Here is a 25,099-nt window from a genome sequence, read left to right as displayed (position 1 = left end):
CATGTGTGTGTTTGTGTGTGTATGTGAGTTTCCGAGTGCCTCATTAACAAGGCATTAGGCTGGCCTTGATACCCAGCAGCCCGCCTTGCTGTAATTGAAACTGATTTTATAATGAACTTCAAGCACAGATCAAACCTGCTGCACCAAATCCCCCCTCATCCCTATTTCACTGCTGATCTGCCTCCTACAGCCTGCCTGTGGTGCTTTGGCAATCCGTGAAAGACGGAGAGAAATGTGGAGGAGAAAATAAAATCAAGAGAGGAGGAGTAAGAGTGAAGGAAAAAGCGTTGTGGGAATATAACCTGTAAGGTAAGGCTCTGATGGGCAGGACAGGAAGCATGTGCATGTTAAAAGCCAGTGTTTCCCTGGTCTTGTAAACGATGAATCAGAACATAGTAGAGTCTATCAGCAGGACATAGTTAAGCACCAATTAGATATGAAGGGCAGGGAGACATTTAAAATGTCTTTACTCCTCTGCTGTGCAGAGAGAATCTACCGTCTATAAAACCTGTGCATGGTGGAGCTATCTTTCAGCCGTCTCCCTGTTCTCCCATTAGTGCTGCTCGCTGGTTATTGGGCTCATAGATCACATGAGTCTCTACGAGACTCTCCACTTGTGGAACATTACAACTGCAGGGCACGTCGAAGAAGTCTACAAACCATAAAAACATGGCAAAAAGGGCAAGGGTGAGGCTGGAATATGTACATCACAAAAGTCAATACGCAGCATGCGTGAAGACTTAGTTATTTTAAATATCTCAATATTTTTGGGTGGTCATTCAATTACCCAAGAACACACAGAAGTGTGGACGGCATGTCCAAATTGGGAAATTGAGCACACCATAACACTAGAAATGGGTCAGGGTTGTTGGGGAACATGGGATCTGTGACTCCCATATAACTGGGTATTTATAAACAGACCCCATGGGGAGGAAGAGACCTAGAAACTTTCTGTGTCCTCCCAACTACACACATGCTCCTTGGAAGATCATGCAATGTGACTGCTTTCTCCCTTCATCCTCCCTTTTCCTCACCCTGCATAAATCACGGCGTTGCTGTACTATTTTATGCAAACTTCTGCCAGGGGCATTAAACCCCTGATAAAGAGAGTAAAAGCACTACCTTGAAAAGTCTAGCCGTGCATTCCCGGGGAATTATGCTGATAGTATGTGGGCCGTAAACAGTTAATACACAGACAGATGTTGGAGGACTGATAAACTGAGGGAGGGATGTTAGCAAAGCGCTCGCATGCGGTTCACAGCCATCTGAGCCGATAAGAGCATGCAGCCGCAGTCTTAAGTCTGCTCTAAGTCTACATGTGTCTCTCTCAGTGTACACCAAATTGATGGATGTCCTCGCTGCCAGGTGATGCACGGTGAGAAGAGCAAGCTGGAACAGCATGTACATAAAACATGCATGTTTAAATCCACTCGGCCGTGTTAAACCCCAGCGTGCGCATACAGACAGATATATATGGAAACACATACGCATCATCTTTAAGGCTCACACAGGTCTGCTGCTCAAGTGCTGAAGAATCCAAACCTTCTTAATATGACAGATCCAAAGAGTTTTCTAGTTCTGAGGGTCATCTGCCCCAAAATCGAGTTGCACATGATTAATTATGTGAATGTTGATCGGTGTAATCTGCAATTTTTATCTCACGTTAATCCTATTGGGAAGTAAAGTTATTTGTGTTTTGATGGCATCACATGAGATGGGTTGCTCCAGTAAAAGCAAATATATACAGTGTCGGGCAAGATTATGTATTTTCATTGTTATTATGATAAGAATTGAAACATTAAAAACAAGTCAGCAGCTCCTGCTTTCACTTGACCTTGCTTCGTTGGAGCTGTAAATGCAACTTGCAAAGTTTCAGACTGATCTACTGACACAAATCATGTGCAAAGACTCATAAAACACTGACTATGAGTTGAAGGCTACATCAGCACTTTATCGTGTTCCCACAGCTGCTTCACAGTTAAAGCAATTTAGTACAACACATATATTTTTTAGTATTATTTACAGTATTCCTGACAGTGTATGTAGTATAACGATAGCTATGGCCTCTTGGTTGCTAATGGTAAATGCCAATTTGTATGACTTCACAGTACTCTCTTCAGAAGAAACGATGCAGGAAACTGATTAAATAAGGATACGGACAGGGAGCTAACATTTCATTCAAACTGATTGAAAATGAATGTATTAATGTCAATTCAATGTGACAAACAGGACATCTGTGCTCACTTAAACTGGCTGTGAAAACACCTTTTCGGGTGGATTTCCTTAACTTGTTTAACTTTGGGTGACAGTAAAGATAACAAGTATGGTGCTTACATCTCAGCCATGGTGTCGGGCAAGTTGGCTGGGATGGCGGTGAGACCTTTCCCTCTACAGTCCACGATGTTGTTGCTGCAGGTACACATGGCGGGGCAAGAGCCTCCACCGATGCTGCACGGCTGAGGGCTGGCAGACTCCTGGTGACCTGAAGAGAAACGTAGAATAAAAACATGTGTGGTGAAACGGGAGCTAAGTATGAGGAGAAGAGAGGAATATGCAGCTGCTACAGGTGTGTGAGCACAGGTGGATTTGGTTGGTTTCAATGAGAGCTCTCAGCAGGATTACAGGGTGACATTGTTTGCCGGAGGATTTGTGCGCTGACATAGAGCGGCTCCTGCACTCATGTGGAGCTCAGGCTCCTCCACTGTTGTTCATGTCATCAACCCTTTGTGCTTTAAAAAACTGAATTGTAAATTAACACACATTCCCAGGGATGTTTTGACATTGAGAAAAATAAATGAAACATCCTACTCGTGACTTTATTGTAAAGCCGTACATCCTTGAGAATCAATGGGCAATAAACTAGGTTATCTATCAAAGGAGTGCCACAGTATATTGAGGGGAGAAGAAAGACATGAATAATAGAGTCGGAGCAGCCATTGAAGGCCTCCCAATAACATCCATTGATCTCTCCGGAAATCTTCCTCCTGAGATTGCGTTCTCTGGTGTGGAATTGATGCCATTCTGCACATTCAGCTGTACAACCCCCCACCCCTTCACTTCCATTTGTTCTAAAACACTTCAACTTTTCAATTTGCATACAGAGCACACAACCCATCACACTGTCTCTAGATACCTGTTCAAATAGCTGCGGCACTGTCAACGATATGGGGAAGAGCGGGCGCTTGCACTGCCAGTACGGCGTGTTTGGTGTGTGTGTGTGTGTGTGTGTGTGTGTGTGTGTGTGTGTGTGTGTGTGTGTGTGTAAGTCTAACCCAGATAAAATGTATAAAACAGACTTTTAAATGGCCTCATTTACACAGCATTACTAATCCGAGTTTCAAACCATGAATATTTGATTACCTTCCTATCTATCGCTCGGCTTGTGTGGGAAATGTTGGTGAGAGAGAGTGAAGTGGGGATAGAGATTCAGGGAAAGGAAGATGGAGTGACTGATGGTGAAACTCAGAGGCAGAGAAAGCTCAGTGCTCACCATTCCCTAAAACTGAAAGAAAGATGGCTGCCAAATATTATGCTTTACCATGAAATGACTGGCTCTCGCTCTTGGACCATAACCAGTTAGCAATGTCTAAGGTCAGACTTTATGTATCCGGCCAATCATAATCAATCACCTAAAGGAACAAGATGCTTTGCTTTGTCTCGGAATTAAGTAAACAAAACAAATAGCATCAAGAGCGTGGATCAACACTCGCGCCGTCGCTCAACCCACGTGATCTGAGGCCCTGTGATCTGGGATGGCAGAACTTTGACAGATCTGGGATCAGGTGTAGGGCAGAGAAGAACTCCCTTCTGATTTAACATGGCATATTTGACAGGCCTGGGATCAGGGAGAGTGCAGAGCACAGCTGGAGCGGCCTTAACAATGACAGCTCTCTGACAGGTATACTTGAGGTGAAACGGTTTGATGTACGCTCGTCCCCTGTTCCTCCTGGAGCTGTTTTCCCCATTATCTCCTTCCCATCCGCCGTCTCTACCACTCTACTCCAGTCCCATTTCCCTCCTTTCATTTGCTCCCACCTTTCTGTCACTTTTCCTTCCTCCAGCTGCTCTTTCTGCTCTCTCTCACTCCTCTAAGCATCCTCATGTTCAGCCTCTCCACTCCCATATCTCTGCCAATGGCCATCACCCCAACTCATGACCTCTTGTCCATTTGCTCGCAAGTCTTTACATTTAAAGTCACTCCACCTCATTTCAAAATACTATCACTGGCTTCTTCCCATTTATCTCCTGACTTAAATTCCCTATCAGCACAACAGTTGGGCTCCCTCATCTCATTTCTTCCCTGTCTACAGGAGTTGTATTTTCATTCCACCCCTCGAGCAATTAATCACTCATTGCTTATTTAAAACACAATATTTTGACGATATTATTCCCTGGGAGCAGTAATTCAGTGCAATAGTCATTATATTTTATGTCAAATAACCTAAAATTGGCTTCTAAGTTTGACTTACTTCTCCTGTAAATGATCAAGAGGGTTTACGTGCAAATGTTTTGCTCGATAAAATCCCATTTAGACAAACTAAATTTGCTCTAATCTAAACTAGCGTCAGAAAATTATTAGTAATTGGAATGAAAGTGGATTGGCCGTGGTAAAAACATGTGTTTCCTGCTGTTCATCTTTTTAAACTATTTTGTGGTGAGAAAAGCTCCAAAACGGCCTCTCGTTATAAAAAGTGAAGGGAAACACAAATGAGCTGCTGGTCATGCACCAGAGCCCCTTAAGTAACTGAAAAGTCAAAGTAAAAGTGTTTGCTCTGGGAATTTATTTGTTGTATCTGCTTTCCCCTATTTTTTTAACCATTAAGTACAGATACAATGTACATTATGTGAAAATAATGAGCCCTATATTCATGTTTTTATTTTGATTGTTAGATTGATGAGAAGCGACTGCCTGGAAAAATATATTATTCCTAGAAGTAAAGCAGTAAATGTGTTACTCTGCTCATTACTGTCAAAACATTGCTATATCGTGACGCTTTCCAGTCGAATACTGGGAGCGATAGTCAGTGAGTCATGATGCAGAAAGCGCTGCAGAATTTAATCATATTTTGCAACTACTACTAACACAATGTATCCCATTTCCCTTCTCCTGTCACAACAACAACATGCCTCTCTTTTCCCTCTTCCTCTCTTCCAACAGAACGCCACTGCGCCCTAAATCCCCCGCAGGTGGCCTGGCCTGGTCACAGCACAAACTACGTACACAAGTATATAGTATGTGTGTGTATGTGTGTGCCAGCAAGCCAGTCCCTAATGAGTCCTTCACTGGGAGTTCAACTTCTGGTCACTCATCCACTCAAGAAAGAACTGGGAGTATGTTTTTGTGCACGTGTTTGCGTGAATGCATGACTGGGTATTAATCCACACAGGTGCAGAAAAACACAGCAATGGAGTTTCATTCTATGTTTGTCTTTTCCAAAAAGCATGAATTATAATTTGCTATTAAGACTCACAAAGAGCCAATCAATCTACTACAGCTTTCTTCAATAAAAAACAATACCCCTTTAAAATTCTTCCATGATGGAAGCTAATATCTGCATGCTAAACTATCTGCAGCTCCCCATCGTGCAAAACCTCAACTTTCTGTATCTGCGTCCGTCCAGACGTAAACGTCCCTGACACCCACTGCTCCCCTTTCCTATCTGGAATTGTTACACTCCCACGCTTTGATTCTATTTCCCTGGGCGATGAATAGTTAATGATCTGTGCTGTCACGCCGTATGGCCGCGTAAAAATCACAACCCGTGGAGAAAGAGAGAGAGAGAGAGAGAGAGAGAGAGAGAGAGAGAGAGAGAGAGAGAGAGAGAGAGGGACAAACCCACACACACAGACGTAGACACAAACACCCGTCGCAGCTGGTGTTGAGAGTGAGATGGCCTTGTGGGGAATGGAGGTTCTCATGCTGTTTTTCCATTGTCCTGATATGATAACCCCATCACACATGTTCTCTCTCTCTCTCTCTCTCTCTCTTTCTCTCTCTCCCTCTCTCTCTCTCTCTCTCTCTCTCACACACGCACACACACACGCACACGCACACACACACACACGCGCGCAAGAGAGAAACAGAGAGTTTAAAGCCAAATAATCCTTGTGCAAGGAGGTGAGAGGCCATGAATAAAGTCGACTGAGGAAAGGGCTACTACTGTCAGTAGGGGAAGCCTTTGCTCCAGCTGTGTGTTTTATATATATGTCATGGCATTTTCTTGCCAGCTCCTGAAAGCTGGAGACACATGAAAGGGCCAGAGGAGAGCCGTGAGGTTGCCGGGGGCAGAGGAGCTGTCAGGTGGCTGCCAGGTGAATACACTGACACAAAAACACAGTGGGAGTGGAGGGTGAATATCTACTAGGACAGGGAGTTTTTGGCATGAAAGATTTGATCAAAGTACCCACAAAAAGATTGCCCTTTCATCCCTTGTTCAGAAGTAGCTTTTCCAGCCCTTTTCAATAACCATGTAAATGACTAAATAAACAATACACAATATGAAATGCAATGTTCTTGTGGTTTAGTGTAAGGAACTCCAGGAGTCTTACCTGAGCAGCTGAATTCGTGCTTCTGTACCTCTGCCACATTGAGTCCTCTGAGCTCAGTAGGGACAGTACACTGGGTGAATAGACCAATTGTAGGCCTCTGTCTGAGCCACTGGGCCAACCATGACAGATGACAGTCACAGTTCAGATTGTTGGAGTGAAGACGGCTGTTACAAAAAGAGGAACAATTGAATGCATTAAAACATATTCTCTGCCTTCTTTGCTATCTAAGATACCACCATCTGAGGACACAAATAGCATAAAAAGTGTCTATTTATTCCGAGAACTCATCACATCCAATCCCTGTGGCGAAACACACTAAATGATACGCTACATGGATGATTGTAAATGGCACATTCGAAAAAGGAGGAACACTAAAGAGGACTTTTACAAACCCAATACTCCAAACACGGCATTCCTGGAATGCTGTGCCTGTCCAGAATAACTCTCGCTGTGGTGCGGTGGACCTCTGGAGCACGTATGCTTACTTGCAAACCCGTGTGCACAGACGCAAAGTGCGCACACAAACAGAAAAGCTATTTAATATAACCCCACTCGGAGTAAGGAAGCCCAAAAAGCCACCGCAAGAGCCGTAGAGTCACGACTCTGAGAGTTTTCAGCAGGCATAATTGTTTTAATTTGTGCATAATTTCAGATTTAGAAATCACATACAATGCACAATATACAATAGGCTTCTGGGGTTATTTTCGTTTATTGGGGCCAGTTGTTATTGTGTGTGTGTTTAGATGGAGGGGATAATGGCCCCTGGCATTGCTACAGACCCTTTTGTGGTGCTCTGTGGTTATGGCTGCTCCCCAACACTGCTTGGAATGACAGACCCTATCTACTCCCATTGAGATCACATGGGGCTTCAGCACGTTCTCTACTGTGCCTGCTTGCATGTGGAATATAGTTGTATTTCATAGAGGTATAGAGCAATGTGGTGGGATGAATGTGACTTACAAGGTTCGTAGCTTGGGCATGTGGTTGAAGCTGGAGACTGGGATACTGCTGATGTTGTTGTTGTTCAGCGTTCTGTGAAAAAGAAAAGAGCAAACAAAGTCACATCGTCAACGCAGGGGAGATATTTTTATATTTATACTTCAAAACGAGTTTTGTTGCGGCCGACCTCTTCCTTTCCATCGTTTTAAATCGACCCCCCCCCCCCCCCTCTCTTCTCTCTTTGTGGCATCCCACTGGGAATATAACACCTCATTCCACACAGATGGGAAGCCCTCGCACCTCCCACGCACACGTACAGTCGTGCATGCAAATATACACACATGCATGCACATACAAGCATGATCACAAGCTCCTTAACTTGTAGTTCCAGAATACACACACACACACACACACACACACACACACACACACACACACACACAACGTCGAACCCTGGACATCAGCTGCAGTGAGAGAATCAGGTCATTTCAATCAGCCTAATAACCCTCGACCATATTTCAAGCTGCTCCCCCTTTTAACACAACCTGTCCTCCTTCCTCATAAAACCTATAAATACTGAGCCCACCAACCCCCCTACCCCTTACACCAATATGACAAACCTATCACTACATCTGCAATCCATCCATGCCATGAAAGCATGGCTTTTTTTGTTCCCCCCCACCCGAAAAACCCCCACAAACACACATGCACAACACAGTCTTTCACCATAAAATAACAAGGCTGTCAAAGCGCCTTTGTTCCACGGCCTGCACTGTTGTTAGTCGACATTGTTTCAGGTGGAGAGCTCTAACACGGGCCTGTGATTATGATTTTTGACAAGGGATGATTAATTGAATGTTTAAAAGAACTGCATAACATGGCCACTGCTGTGCCCACGGTGGAACGCTCTCTTGAATGGAATTTTTGATCAAGATGGTTGAAAGTCCCCTGTCAGATGGCCCGCCCAGGGCTGGATAGGGTGTAGATTGAGGTGGAGGAGTGGAGGGTGTTAATGTGATGGAGGGGAACGCTGCCGTCAACTGTGTGGAACAATGAGTTAATGGAGCTTGGTCTCCATGATGCAGGCCCCCTCACGAACCCCACTGGGGGTATTTTGGCATAATAACCAAGGCCGCACTAATTAAAGGTCTGCGCTATGTGTATATATTAGATGTGATTATCAGCACCCCAAAACAATGCCTTCATTTAACTAAGTGCTTTAATGGAAAGACACAAGGTGGGGCTTAATGAATAACATCACTTCAGATACTTACAGCACTTCCAAGCCTCTCAGAGCTCTGAAGGCTCCATCCTCGATGCAGCTGATGTGGTTTTTATCCAGCTGACTGCAGAGCACACAGGAAACAGAGAGAGGCTTTGTTACACAAGACATTTACAACAGCTTTCTGTCTCCCTGTGGAGTAGTTGTAATCATTTATACAGTGAGCAGTACACTGATGAACCATGGTACATCGATACTGATTTAGTCATCTCAGCTCATATAACCCCTAAGAAAAGAAGCAAAGGGGGACTTCACTGATTGTTTATCTGCGTCAATACACCTCATAAATCTGTGTCTGAATGTGCATGTAATCTGGTGACGATGCAAATCACTGCTGCTACAAGACATCTTTGGGGAGCTGCTTGTGTCTATTTTAATCAGAGTCATTCCACTAAACATGCACACACACACCAACACGCTCATAATGTTTTACTCTTAGCGAGGGCCATTAACTCAGCCACATAAAGAAAGATAATATGTTAACATGCAGGAATTACACTGACTGCTGTTTGTTCACTTACAGAAGCTTTCAGTGTGATTTGCTTCGCTCTGGATAATCCTAATTCCCTCTTCACTGATTTATTATCACTGATTTCATCGAGTTATCAACTGGCAGTGCATCAAAAGCTTAAAGCCAATCAATCGTAGTCTAACAGAAAGTTAATCGGTAAGCATAGTTGCTTATCGTTTAAGTTATTCACTTATTCCAGTTTCTCCAAAGTGAATACTTCCTGATATTCTTGGACTTCTATAAACTGAAACTTTTGGACTGTAAGACAAAACCATACATTTTAAGTCATCATTATGGGCTCTGGGAACTTGTGATGGTTATTTTGTGCTATTTATTGACAATTTATAGACCAATCATTAATAAATAATGAAAATACTTGTTAGCTGCAGTGCTAAGTGCATCCATCCCTGCTGGAGAAGGTGAGGTACTCACAGGTTTTTGATGTCTGTTGCTCCTCTGAATGCTTTTCTGGGGATGGACTGGACAATGTTCTCGCTCAGATCTCTGTGGAAACAATAAATACGCATTAGTTACACATAAGTAACCCTTGAGGAAGGCTTGGTTTGGTTTGTTTGGTTCGGCAGAGTGTGTGGTCTTTGAAAGAAGTGCAATGCAACTCCTTTTGGAAAGCAATATTAACACAATTTCCTATGTAAATGTTTGACTTCCAGTGTTTAAAACATGCTTTTCAGCCAGCAGAATTCACACTCTATTCAGTGTCACTCCCTCATTTACCACACTCATCGGTGCAGAACAGAAAGCATGGGGCAATTTATTTCCCCCCCTCTCCAGTGTGTGCCAAAATCCTGAGGTGTGGTACTGCATGGAGAGCTCTACTCACAATGGAGTAGTTATTTTATAGCGGCTGTACTATTCAGTGTTCATTCATGCTATAATTTGTTCTCTGTGCCTTGACCATGCTCTGGTGTGAGGTGCCCAACACACTGCCTGCACACAGACCGAACACACAGGCAGCAGGGCAGCGACCAATGAGGGGTCCTCGCTGCTCCTGTGGGGTGGATTCATTAAGACGACGCGGCACAAAGAACATTGTCTTTTACCATTAGGCTGTGTGTGTGTGTCCAGCGCTTAATGGTGGATACAAATTAGGCATTTGAAAAGTGCATGTGTGTGGAAAGTAAGAGAGTGAGAGAGGGGAGGGTCAGAGAGGAGAGAAGGGAAGGAGAGACACAAGTAGCCATAGTTTTAATTAGCAGAGTCTTTTGTCTGTCGTTTAAATGGTGAGCTAACCTCATTCAGAAAGACTCGCACATGCACACACACACACGCACACACACACACACACACACACACACACACACACACACACACACACACGCACACGCACACGCACACACACGGAAACTTTAGAGAGGTGCAAGAGAGGCTCCTGTCTTGAAACACACAAACACACACACACACACACACACACACACACACACACACACACACACAGGGAAACTTTAGAGAGGTGCAAGAGAGGCTCCTGTCTTGAAACACACAAACACACACACACACACGGAGGGCTCCCACAGCTCGGACAGACGTAAACAGAGTACTTATGGTCGCCCATAGAAAGGCTGAAGCACAACACCACAATCTATAAAACTACACAACATAACTGTTCTGCATGAGACTGATGACTTCTACTTATTTAATGTTAATGTACACCACATCATTCATTCCCATGACGCACACAACAAGTATCCACTCTTAGAAAACCCCCATGGGGTAATGTTAAAATGACTTCTCAAGACACCCGCGACACACTAGTCTCACATTATGTCCCCATCGGGTCATGCTTTGCAGAATTTTACTCAGAATTATTATTGCACATATTGTTTAAACGAGATACAAAAGAAGGAAGCAACACACACCGCAGGGGTTGTGTTGTGCAATATATCTAATGAATGGGTGGTTGTGCCTTTATGGTGTAGTAGGTGGTAGTAATTAAAACAGTGCTCTTCAGGCCAAATAAATGCAATGAATTTGTGTGTTTGCTTTGTTGTTTTAATATATTAAATCCAAGGCAATTGGTAAACAAAATAAAATTAGGCATTTGCATGAACATGCACAGTTTAATGTTTCATGGGTCATTAACGCATGTGACCGTGCTTTAGAGATCAAGCTGTGTGTTGGCAGTCGACTGTAACTTGTGGGGTCTTGCCCGGTCTTTACAGTCTCCATTAAGAGATGACTGTGTGTTTAACATGACATGACACTACATGGGAATGGCCATAAAATGAGTACCTTCATACCTTGGATAAACTAACAAATAATCTGTCCAATTATCTTAACTGCATCACATTTCAACAGTATAGACAAAACCTTTATCTGGCTTTTATTCTCAACTCACCAAAGTGTGACATGCATGTACAGATGTGCAAATGAAACACACACGTCGCTGGCTTGTGTTCAAAGAGAACATAAATATTCCATCTAATGGCACATTCTAATTTTATCATCCGAGGTTTTAGGGTTTTATTTCCTCTGCAGATCTGCATAACATCTGCTTTTCACAGAGATATCCAGGCAACACAGTTAGCAGGAAATGTAGGCAATTACACAACAATAATCTACCAATCTGCCACACTTTGCATAGTCATATCCCAAACATCAAACCACCTTCATGTCTCCTCACTAGCAAGCATGGGAGCCAGAACAGTCGTGCTCCCTCCAGCTCCTTTGTTGTTCTCTTGGCAAAACAGCCTGAGTGCAGAGTTGAAAGCTGAGTCAGTCTGGCACCCGGGCTGTATTGGTGCCGCTTATCAAGGCGACTCTATGCGAGAGGAATGCTTTTGGTCTACCTGGCCCTGCACTCTATCTGATGACTTATTAGTCTTCTCACCTTCTCCTCACCTTCATGCAACAAACACACTAAAACACACGGAGATGCCGTAGTGCCGTACTGCAGACACACTTGTTAATGACTTCTCCCGCTAGACATCTGGGAGGAGTGCGGTATGTCTCTTCTGTGTGTGTCTGAACATGTGGGTTCGCTCCCCGGGTTACAATAAGAAATGATAACAGATTGCTGTGCAAGGACAGATCGATGGCGACAGGCATGAGAAGCTGGAATGCAAGATGAGGCAGGAAGGCTCTGACAATATGAACACAATGCTTTGTGTGTAAGTAGTAAAAATTAAAGCTCTAGGGTGGAATCCACACACTAAAAACCCCATAATCCTATTAGTACGCTTCTAACACGATTGGCTGGAGAGATCTATATGCTCCCACTTATGATGCTGTTTGATTGGATTAGATGTTAAGGTCGTGGGAGGTCGCTTTATAACTGTAGGCCTGTTCTGGGACAATGTGTGCCCAAAGAAAAAGCCCCATGACAACCCTAAATGATGCTATCCATCGTGCCAGAAAGTCTGCCTTTCTCTCATTTACTTATATTGCTTTTCTCCCACTGCCTGGTTCTTTCTCTCCTCTGACACATATAACAGAATAATCACAGTGGTCATGGTTTGGAGTCTTCTGTGTCCTTTAAGGATTTATCGACGTGTTCAACTCCTACGGGAGCCAGAGCAATATTAAATTTAGCAACGCTTCATTTCTGCATTTACACATTCTTAAAACGGCAAACAGAACATTTCTGTGGGACACCATGCTGTATTTTACATAGTCTGTGGTTGCCCCTCGCTGGTATTTTCTAAGATCAGCCCCGACTGCGTTGGCCCGGAGATATTTGACATTTCTGATTAGTTTGGAAGCAGATATCCAAGGAAGCACTGAACCCTTGAAAAACAGACATGATTATGTGAGAACAGTCACCGCAAAGTGGGATATTGGCCACCATGGTCTCCATCACTAAGGCATGACAGTAAATATAATGTTACAGCCCTTCAGCAAATACTACCACAGTGCATCACTTAAGAAGCATCCCAAATGTAATTAACAACCCAACTGGCACAGCGAGAAATGACAGAAAGATTTTTGTCCTTTCCCCCCCCATCACATCAGTGTCCAATATAAAATGTGAGTTTGGATGTTGCGTCAGGCTTAACTAAGCTCACACAGGTTTCAGAAGCTGAAACACAGGTCCTCACCTCGGGGCTCCACTCCACTTTCACAGCTCTGGTCAGGGGAAAAGGATTCATGGAAACCTTCAGAGCCACGCCGCACTCTCCGCTGCTCCTTCCGCGCACTCATTACAATGCTACGACGACTATCCCGAGGCGTGGCTGCAGCCTTCAGCCCAATCCCAGGCCCCCAGGCATCTCACAGAGTGTTGCAATGATGTCAGGACCTGCAACTTTTTTGTTTCTTTATTTCCTGCACACAGCATGCCCAACAGTCCTTTTTCATTACAGGTGTGTGAACCGATGCCTGAGTAAGCGAGAGTGAGTGTGGCTAAGTTGGTGTTCAAACGGCCTAGACCTGTTATAGATTTACCTTAATGCACTACATACCCCGAAGCGGGCAGTTAGTTCATTAATGTAGCCTGGCTCTCTCTAGGTGACGTTGCTCACAGTTCATTCCCATTGTGGTCCTAATGATGAGGTAACACATATGTTTTCAGGTGTGTCCTGAACACGCTGCGGTCAGGATTTTTAAGGTTTCACTTGTACACACAATGTTATCGTTTAGTCGGTGTAGAGTGCTCCGACAATAAACTCAGCTACTGATATGCCTATTTACAAGAATCCCCGCAGGGTCTATATCTGGAATAATTAGCAATGTTATCAGACATAGCTCAAGGCGCCTGGTCTGGAGATTAGCCGCACGTTGAAGGTAATGTCTGGTTCCTGTCTGATACACATCATTAACCTCTGATCTCTATCTCAGCACACAGCACTAATACTGTACACAACTCCAACTCTCTTCTGGCTGACACAAATACCTACTGTGGCTGAATAAACGATGAGATGCTAATCCTATTGATCAAAAAAGCATCATAAAGAGATTAGCGTGTCCCGCCTCCCCCTGTCTATGATAATCCCACTTTTAATTCTTTAATCTTTTATTTCTGACAGCAAAAGGAGTTTCTGGAGATGCTGCAACGGCTCAACCACCCGAAGAACATAAAGCTGGTTAAAGCCCTCAGGGCCTCGGGCTCCACAGGCGGGTACTCTGGGAGTAAGTAATATATAACTTCTAATGAGTAAATAAAAACACTCACATGGACACGTGCCTACATGTGAACACAAACAATTGTCTCTTTTATGTCCTAAAGATTTCGTAACCTCTGCCTCCACAGCGGTTGACACAGTGGATCATAAATCAGACGGGATGATCTGATGATCTGACGTCTTGGTTTTAGAGGTTTCACTGAGGGGAAATACACACTGCCGTTTACAGATTTATGTGGAAGACCCCCATCACACTTATTGTTCTCTGTTACCACTTTCTCCTTCTTTCTGTCTGCTGTATGCTGCTTTTAAAGTAAACTAAAGCTGATTTTTACTTTGTGGATAAAGGTTAATAAAAGTTTTACACTGCTGTATGGCTTGAGGAAACAAGACTATTTTCAAAATATAGGCATAACTGATGTGATCTAACATAACACCGCTGGTAAATGTGGCATACAAAGAGCTCAAGAGAGGAGATTTTCAGATGACTTTATAGTGCGTTTGCATTTCAAAAGCAAAGAGAATAACCTGAAAGGGCTGGAGAGAAGCTTTCAACATGCAAACAACACTTCAGTAGTGCGGCCAGAGTTTTCCTGTGACTTCCTTCACAGCCTCTCACCCTTATTCCATCCCCATTACATTTTGATTTTACACATTTAGAGATTATGAAACAGTCAAACTAAAAATGAAAAAAAATGTTCCAAGTGAAAAAAGCTTGATCTCACCTCCAATTTGTGGCTGGTTAGATTTCATACTAATAAAAAACTACTGATCCTGAAAAGAGGTGCCTGCATGATGCTTATAAACAGTATGTGCCAGTGTAAGTGCATTTATTTTAGTGTTTGTTTATCTACAACAGTGTTTGTTTTCTTGATTTCTTGACCGCATTGCATGATAAAAAATTTTTTTTTATCCTTCCCAAATGCTCTTAATTTAATTCTTCCATTAAAAGAGGGAGAAAAAGAGAGAAAGACAGAGGGGGAATGTGATTACTTACTCATTAAGAGAGTTAATGAGGTGTGTGAGGGCTGTTAAAAGAATGGCAGTGTGCTGCCACTAACTGCTAACTACTTTCTTCCTCCCTGCATGGTAAAAACCCACTAGTAGACACACACACATAAACAACTACACACATAAACTGTGGGCTTTCAGAAATAAGTGGTTGACCCTGGACATGTACCAACAAATGACTCAAGATACTGCAAATAAAGAAGCAATACATTCAAATAAACAAACCAAACATTTACAAATTGTTTGTATACGTGCACATCCACATTTAATCTTAATCTGCTTCGGTCCTGTGATTGCTAAACTGTTCCTATTAGTACTCACATGGTGCAGTAAGCAGCAGCGCTCCTGAAATCAAATACACGAAGGGGAAAAACACGCAGGTATAAGCAGAGACTTGAGACTTGGAGTTGAGTCAGACTTGTTCCAAAAATGAATAAGTTTAAATTTTGATGGGGCCTGTCAAAAGACTTGACCTTATGAAATACAAGAACAATACAAAATGTAAAAAGTCAGACAAAGGAAAGTTTTGCATAGTCATTATTCATAATCCCATATTCAATTGAGCTGTTTACACATGTGACTTGACACTTAACTTTACTTATAATCTCAATTGACAAGAGTTGAGTTGGATTTGCCCCAAAACAGCTCAGTGATATCAGTCAGAAGGAGCCAGCCGGGGAAGTAGGGAGTTAATGATCGTCCCTATTGTAGAAATGGAGCCATTAGCCCCGTCAGTGGAGAAGCTGCAGCTGGTGCAGCCAACCGAAGGGATGCTGAAACTAACCATGAGAAAGCAATGGCATAAAAAAAAGTCAGGAGCTAGACGTTATCCCTTGATAAAGGCCATTTCTGAGTCTTTAGTACATGAAGGCCAACTCGAAAAGCAAAAAAAAAAAAAACCTGGCTATGTTAACATGCTGCATTTATGTGTGGAAATATCTTTGGTCGAGGTGGAGAGAACTATAGAAGACAATGAACCCGCAGATGAAAACAGAGGGAAGGTGTTAAGAGTGGGGGATAACATGAAGAGAATGAGGTGAGAAGGAGTATGGATCGAGGCTCCAGGGCCTTTGGGTGCTTGCCAAAACACAGGCATGTATATTGTGTGGCCCGGAGAGAGTGACTGAGTGTTTCTGTGTGCGGTCAAGAGCATCTGCTTCTTCCTTCTCACCCTCATACCCCCCCTTCCCATCCTTCTCTCTCCACACCTTCACATTATGCTTTTTTTCTAGCGAAAATAAATGATAAACATGCCTCCTAGCTGGGTCTCACATCACTTTCTCACTCGTCTACCCTCTAATGATGTGTACCTCCATACAGCAGTCAGCTCAGTATGGACAAGGGAGCCAGACACCACCACCACCACCACCATCATCATCATCATCATCATCATCATCATCATCATCATCATCATCATCATCATCGTGATTACCATTATCATCTGGAGGTCAAAACACAGTCTTAAAAATAAAATCCTTCATTCATGTTCACACTAATTATCATGCACAGACGCACAGATATAGGACATGCGTGTGAGTGTGTAAGGTGTTTCTCTAGTCTCTTTGTGGCGGAGATGAGAGCTGGATTGTGCTCAGTGGGAGGAGGACTTGATAAGCGGGGAAGGAGAAACTGCTGTTTTTATAAAGAGAGAAATAAATAGACTGCTTTAGGAATACTCTCACGCAAAACCCCAAGAGAGAACATCTCTCTGTCTCCCTTCTAGGCCTAAATATAGGCTCTACAAAGAATCCTAATGAAAAACAAACACTGCACTGATACTAAATGCAGAATAATTCAATAGCATCTTTTTCTTTGTAGATTTTCTTTTCTTTTGAAAGCTAATGTCAACACAAGTCCACCAAAACTAGTACAAACAGCCTGGGAAAATGACTGCGGAGCTGCATGTCACTCCACTCCACTCTCTCTTTTCTTTGCCGTGTCTCTTTCTCTATTTATTCATATGGACTTCAGGAAATAAGTCATCAAGCCGCATTATCTAATTTCCAACAGACCCCACGGATGGTCATAGTTGAGCCCTCGTTTATATGATTAACCCTCTAATGTGTTACGCTTCTATAAATGCTGAAAGAGGAAAAAGGGGGCTATGTGGACGCATCTGGAGAAGATTTGTGATTTATTCTGATGTTGAAAAATACAGCTAGCATAACACCCTCTGTCTCTCTCTTTTCTCTCGCTCTCATAACAAACACACACACATAATGCACACACACATCCACAAAACGTTTCTTTTCGCTGGGACCTAAAGGGGATTTCATGGATGGACTCCGCTCTAATCATCTACAGCTCACCAACCAATGAGAAACACACATCGCTCCCAGACTGGAACACTCAACAACCACCAAGAGAAAACACAATGTCAGTGGAACTTATCAAGCCCACATGAGGGCTGACACACACACACACACACACACACACACACACACACACACACACACACACACACACACACACACACACACACACACAGACAGAATCAAGACAGAGCTGCCCATCTCTTCTTTCACTGTAAGTGATTCATTATGTCTATGTGTGTTTGTGGGCTTAAAAATCCCATATGAACGCATACATTTGGCAGGATGCTTTGCTGCCACCCGTGAAGCAAAGGAAAGAGTTAACATGCCGAAGAAAGAAAGGAGAAAATCTATCCTTTCTCCCAGCTCTTGATTCATCCTAATTGCCCCCTACCATTATGTCTATTTGTGTTTCTGAGTGTGTCCAAGCCTTTCATAGGCAAGTCAAGCTCAGTGATGGAGCAGGGCTGAGCGGCATCGATCATGACAAACGCTTACAGGCGCTATCAACTGACGGCGGGGTGTACGATAGCGCCACTTTAGACGGGGACACAGCCAAGCCCCGTCCATCCATCATGCTATCTACCTGCTGGACAATAGAAGAAAAGTGTGGGAAGAACAGAGAGGAAAAGGAGGGCGGGTCGGGAAAACATACTCCTCAACAGGTCCATTATCAGTGCCATTACCTAACCCTACATTAGCCAGCGGGCTCACACCAAGCCAGAAATAATGACCTCCTTTCTCTCAGAATAGCCTGGAAATCATTTAGCTGAATTGGACTAATGTTTTACACTGAGTCCGTACAGGAGTAAAAGGGAAGGAGACCATTTAGAAAAACAACAAAGCCAATCTGCATGGCTGCTCTCTCTCACACACACACACACACACACACACACACACACACACACACACACACACACACACACACACACACACACACACACTGTGTGGTCTTACTAAAGTAGTTAAAGATGCCTCTTTGTGAACGGCTGGCTACCTAAAAATGGGAAACTGATCCTGAAGATCGGATGACAGCTTTTCCTGGAAGAGCTGGTCTTAGGTCAGTGTTATTGAGCCGCTGGGATGACAGATCCACCACACCTAACGACAGGCAGCTGATACCAGATCACAGGGCTGTCACTAAGACACACAACGTCAGGAGCTATTTCAATCAACACGTGAACTGAACACACTTCCAGGCACTTAATCCTCTCCATGCACTTCTTTGAGGTGCAGAGTTGCATCACGATGCTAAGGGAGAAAAAGCTCCAGGGAGAAAGAGAGGGAGTGGGAGATTTGATGACTGGTGACCAAAATGAACCTTTGTATAGATCATCTGCTTTCCTCTATCCGAGGAACCCGTGCACAGTCTGTTCTATACTCACTGTAATCGAGAGTGAAACCTCCCATTCATTACTTTAAGCTCTAACAGTCGCCGTCACACATGGATAGTATCAGGCAGGAGAGGAGAGGACTAAGCCAGAGGGAAGGTGAGCAGAGTAGCTACCTTTATATCATGCCTGCTCTCTGTTCAAATCCCTCTGAAAGCTAAACTCAAAAACAGCCCAAAGGTAACTTCCCAGATATACAAATTCAAGGACACATACTCTAAATAGAGGGGAACATGATCATTTCCCTTCTACTCATCTTGTTATTGTGGGATATACTGTATAATTATTTCTCTAAACTTTTAACCAGTTTCTCTTTAGTTTTTCCCATTACATCTTCAGGGTGTGCATTGACATAAATCCATAGGCACAGTTCTTCTGTTGGGGAAATAAGTGGGAGATTTAGTTATAGCAGTGAAGAGAGAAGTGAAGTGATGGAGCAATAAAGGCTGCAGTTCTCTTCCCTCTGTTTACCCACACTGCCTCTTCACCATGATGTATGAGACAGGCGCATTGTGGCTGACGTCAAGTCAACAATTCACCCCGGACATTATCACCTTATCTTTAACAGGACACAAACACACCCTCCGAGGCCCGCTCACACATACATGCAGTGCTTTCACTCTCCCACACACACACACGCACACGCACACGCACACACACACGCACACACACACACACACACACACACACACACACACACACGTTATCTTAATGCAGCAAGACTGCAATGCAATCAGCAGTAAGACAGGCCACTCGTCCCCGTATCTCTGCACTCAGGGCTACACAAATGACACATTATAGGTGAGTAGTGGTTAGCTGCGCCGACCACTTTGTGTAAAATAGAAAGTCAGATTAGACTTGTGTGTCACAGTATACGGCCTTGCTTTAGGTTCCTCCAGTGTAGGAATTGATTCATAGTCAAAAGTCAGATTGCACCTGTTGATCGCACCACTGCAACTTGTCATTTCTTCCTCTCATTTATTTGGTGATATTAAAGAATGACAGGAAAGTTTGACTTGCAATCATCAATAGCGGCATAATAATTTCTCCACTTACTTAGGATAGACTATCAACTATTATCATTATCAAGTTGACATTTTCAAACTGCTTGTTCTGTTTGAGCAACAGTTCCAAACCCAAAGATATTCAGTTTACTATCATGGAAGACTCGAGAAAGAGAACCAGTAAAACTGTGACGCAGCTTAATTAATTATCAAAATGTGTTGCTGATATGTTTTTGTGGATTGACTAATAATTTGAGATTTAATTCGTTTTGTGTGTGAGAAGTGAGAAGAAGTTTTGTCGTGGAAATTACTTTTTTAGATGAGTGTTACTCTGATGTGTCTCTTCACTATCAACCTCCAGCAGCAGCAGAAACTCGTATGAGACAAAACAAACGCCGAAGCTGACCAACCACAGCTCTTAAGGTCACAATGCAGAATCTCTGTCACATTCATAGCTTTGCATAGTGGCATTTTTGAGCAGTTGAACAGCTATGGCATAGCCTACGTTGTAGCTACAGCGGCTACTTGTGCAGGCTCCATTAATACATGTTTTTTAGATGAGTAAGACCTTTGATGCAGCCGGGGGTGAGCAGACAAGAATAAGGGAAAACACCACGCCCAGAGCGTGTATAGTGGACACATGCAAAGTGTTAGCTTTAGATTTGTTATTTATTCTGTGTGTATTCAGGCACTTTGCACCTCCATCTGCTCATCCGCACTAACTATTACATAAGTAAAGAGGTACAGGTTAACCACTGGTTAGCTAGCACCGTGGGTTTGTGTGAACAGGTTTGTGGAGCCAACTTTTTCTTCCTGGGACAGATTTGTACATGTCAGGGGTTAGTAAAGGCATTCCTGAAGCGATGAATAAATAACTGCAGGATCTCTGAGACTGTGGAAATCTCCTCATGAATATTACATGAGGCTGTCAGGAAGGCAAAAGGCTATACTTACTCAATGCTTAAAAACCAACAACACACGCAAACTTTGGTTCTTAAATGTTTTATTTTTCTGTTTAATGATGTCTTTCTTTGAAATGCTTATCCTAAATTCTATCTTTGTGCTTATAATACAGGTGTCTTTTGAGGATTAATCTTTTGGTTATGGTACTGTTTTCTAAGTTAATTTTGTTTAATTAATGCAAGTATTTGTTTTGATGCCCATTTGTACTGACGAGCATTTGTTGTGGGCTATGGCAACTACATCTTCATAGAGAAAACTTGGACTTCAAGTAAAAGACATTGCTGTGTATGTGAATCAAAGCCTCTGGACTTTCATTGTCTGCCACTCTCTCTTTCTATCAGGGCTCTTAATTAAGTTCACTGCATAAAGAAAGTCATTCCACCAGAGGTAATGCCCAACACTTTTAAGTTTCAATTTTACTCAGGCAGCCAGGTCGAGACCCAACTCTAGTGATCTCGTGTGTGTGAGTGTGTGTGCAATCCCCGGGATGGGTTCTCAGTCCAAACTAGAGGTGCAAGGCCAGAAATTGCAGAGGTGCTGGTTGCTAGGAGACGGAACCCAGCTGGAATTGTGACTAAGCCTTGAGGGTATAGTGTGTGTGTGTGTGTGTGTGTGTGTGTGTGTGTGTGTGTGTGTGTGTGTGTATGTGTGTGTGTGTGTGTGTGTGTGTGTGTGTTTGCAAGCATGCATATTTGTATGTGTGTGCTCAGTTTGTGAGAGCAAGACTGAGGCTGGCAGAGGAAGGAAGAGCACAATAGAGTTGGTCCCAGCTGTGCTGCAGTGGGTGGGAGTAATCCTGAGAAAAAGAGCTGAACAATGGACATCAGTGACTGCTCTGGATGTTTACTCTGTCCTCCTCGCTGCTCTGACTGGAATACCCTCATCCTCCCACACTGACAGCCACCATACAATGTAGGCAGGGGAGTGAGTGAAGCAGATCTTACTACAACCACCACATAATGACAGACAAAGACAAACAATTTCAGCTCGTGGATATAGATGATCTGCTACTATGACCGACAAGACGTTTACAATTATTCCTCGTAGTATTATGGCAGACCTCAATGCGAACAGTTTACATTGGAACTATTTCTTTGGTGAAAGTAGTTCCAATGAAATTCTGTGAATTATGTAGCGTAACCGCAACACTGTTTCTGGAAAGACACGTTGCTTTACACGTCATTTTCCAATGCCTCCACTTGCACGAATGCAATTCCATTCACCTTTTTTGAATTTGAATGGAAACGCAAAAATCTAAGAGCAGATACCTCAAAACCTCAGCAACTGAAACCAGAACGACCTACATGGTTGTAATTCCATAAAGAATAAGTAAAGTGAGAAATGTTTTTCCATGGATTGATTCAACTGTCCCTTTAAGACAAAAACTTGCATCAAAAGGTTGACAGAGGGACTACCTGCCTCTTTTATTCATTTGACATGGGATATTACCCTCTTGCATTACTTAAAATATTTTAGAAGAGTCACATGTGGCCTTGAGGTGTTTTCATTAATGAGTAACCAGCCTGCAGCAGATGTGATCTGCAATGATCATGAGATAAAGATGAGGCCTGAGAAGACTGAGCTTTCAGGGTTAATGAACCCTTGCAGAGGTGCAGCCGTAGGCATGGATTATTACCACAAGGGCCAAGCACACACACGAACATGCAGACACACATCCACATACACAGACTTATGCTAAAGCGTCTCTTTGTCTACATTACTGTTTTCCGAATTGCACTTCAAAGGTGCACTTCAACATAACCAGCTATAAGTTATCTTGACAACAGCGTCTAAAGATAAGAATGTCGCGGAATGAAGGAAACAGTATTTATTTTTTCAAAAACAGAGAGAGTCCAACACAATGGAGGGTGAAGCACATCCATCATCATCCACAAGCATTAGCATAAAGACTGATTACTCCCCAGGGCTGCCAGTCGTCTGTGTGGAGTAATGAAAGCATGCCAGTACAGTTAGCATACTGTCGCTCGCCAGATGAGACCAATACCTTTAGATAAATTACTATGATGGGAAATGGTGGGAATACAGTGGCTTTTTGTTCCATATGTGTGAACACTGAATCAAGTCCATTTATTGTTGTTGAACTAACATGCCACCGTGCTTGTTTGTGTAATCACGTTTCTGACAGCATGCATCATTGTATGTTCTAAAAGCAACTTCTGGATCATTTTATTGCCAAAAGTTCTGCATGGATGATGATGCATAGCCCAGGGCTGAGAGCACGCATATTTGCGGCTGTGTGTGTGTGTGTGTGTGTGTGTGTGTGTGTGTGTGTGTGTGTGTGTGTGTGTGTGTTTGTTAGAGGGACTGGTAGCCCCTGAGGAAGCTGTGTGTCACAAAGCCAGCCTGGCACTCACTAGAGGACCAACTGCCAGAGCAGGGGGCATGAAATTAAAACTCACCACCCAGGAAAAAAGGGAGAGGAAAAGTGAGAGGGAGGAGGAGGAGGAGGAGGAGGAGGAGGAGGAGGAGGAGAGAATGTTGGTAGAGGAGAAACAAAGGATAATAAAGATGCAGGGGAGGACAGACCATAATAGGCTGGCAATATAAATTCACCCAAGTCAAATATAGGAAACAAAATACATTTGCAGCAACACAGTATAAATGTGCTCTGCATTAATGATGCCTGCCGAGATTCTTCTATATCATATTTGCCTTCAGGGGGAAAAAAAGGATCTGACAAAAAGAAAATCCTGCATCTTTCAAGAAAACCACAAGAAAGACCATCAACTGTTCGGAGAAAAAGAGCTGCTGACCCTCAGAACTTCAAGCCATTTATCATCATCATATGTGTTGACTTGCCTTGTTGCTAGACATACATTTGGTTTGTGTTTCATGAGATGGCCATAGATCACCCCACTGGTCTACACCTAATCAACACTGAGGCTATGTACAGATCTGGCACCTACACACACACACACACACACACACACACACACACACACACACACACACACACACACACAGACACACACAGACACACACTCACTCACACACTCTACGCTGTCTATGTAGGCTCTACCATTTTCAACTCTGACCTCCAGAAAGAACAGGAGGCCCCGAGAGGCTATAATGGATATGCCAGACACACCGAGTGTGTGTGTGTGTGTGTGTGTGTGTGTGTGTGAGAGAGTGTGAAATACATATTTGTATGCTTACCTGACAATGCTACATCCTGTAGCTGAACCTTTTTATTTTCTTTGGTCTACTGCTCTGTGCAAGTCGGCCCCATAGCTACCCAGCATACTAGTGCAGAGAAGGTGTTTATTGAGAAAATAACACACTGAACTGCAAGCAAACACACACACACACACACACCCACACACACAGAACTGCAAACACACACACGGCTGGGAACAGCCAAGCGGATGTCCTCTCTCCGAGGTTCCTATCTCACCCTAGCCATGACCTTTCACCCCAGCTCTGTGAGTCAGGCTGGGAGGGCCCTGAGCGTGACCGATCCATTAGACTCCTCTGACAAGGATGAGGATGACATCTGAACCCCCAGAGGCAGGGGAGTGAGAACAGGAGGAGGACTACTGAACAGGAGGACAACTACCAAAAAGCAAGGAGAACGTGGGCTGTGGGGGTGAGGGGAAGGTGCCTCCTACAGTTTGAGCAATCAAGTTGGACGAAATACGTTATTCTCCAATTTACAAAATAAATCTTTGAAGAAAACAGTTGACACATTTCCTTGCCTTTTGATAGACAATAACGTTTTGTTTTTTCTGATTATGATTTGAGAGCTGGACAATTTACTCAAATCTGCACATAAACACACTTATACACAAATACAGAGATGCATTCTGCCATAACAAGGCAGCTAGGATTTCAACAAAGTGTCACAGATTGCAGAGATGCCTCGCTCTGAACTAAAAAGAGAGGCCTTGGGAGGAAATAAAGGAAGGAACAGGAGTGGCTGTGTGAGGGGAGGAGGATGGGACTTTAAGGATGAGCGAGTGAGAGTGACAACACTGTCTGGAATGCCTTTGTCCGCATAGGCTAATATTTGCTGTTGGATTTTGCTTTTTCCCCTTCTCT

General features: G+C 43.4%; 1 protein-coding gene across 1 annotated transcript in view; it reads right to left on the bottom strand.

Moving 5' to 3' along the window:
* slit1a (slit homolog 1a (Drosophila)) overlaps positions 1–25,099 on the bottom strand; it is an 82,002-nt gene that overhangs the window by 24,666 nt on the left and 32,237 nt on the right. The window contains 5 exon segments of the mRNA XM_029449425.1: positions 2,335–2,482; positions 6,550–6,713; positions 7,510–7,581; positions 8,763–8,834; positions 9,714–9,785. Coding sequence (XP_029305285.1) covers positions 2,335–2,482; positions 6,550–6,713; positions 7,510–7,581; positions 8,763–8,834; positions 9,714–9,785 — 528 coding nt within the window.

This window comes from Cottoperca gobio, chromosome 15 (genome assembly GCF_900634415.1).
Source record: "Cottoperca gobio chromosome 15, fCotGob3.1, whole genome shotgun sequence".
Lineage (NCBI taxonomy): Eukaryota > Metazoa > Chordata > Actinopteri > Perciformes > Bovichtidae > Cottoperca > Cottoperca gobio.
The sequence above is the reverse complement of the archived record's forward strand: the minus strand, read 5'-3'. Positions and strand labels throughout refer to the sequence as shown.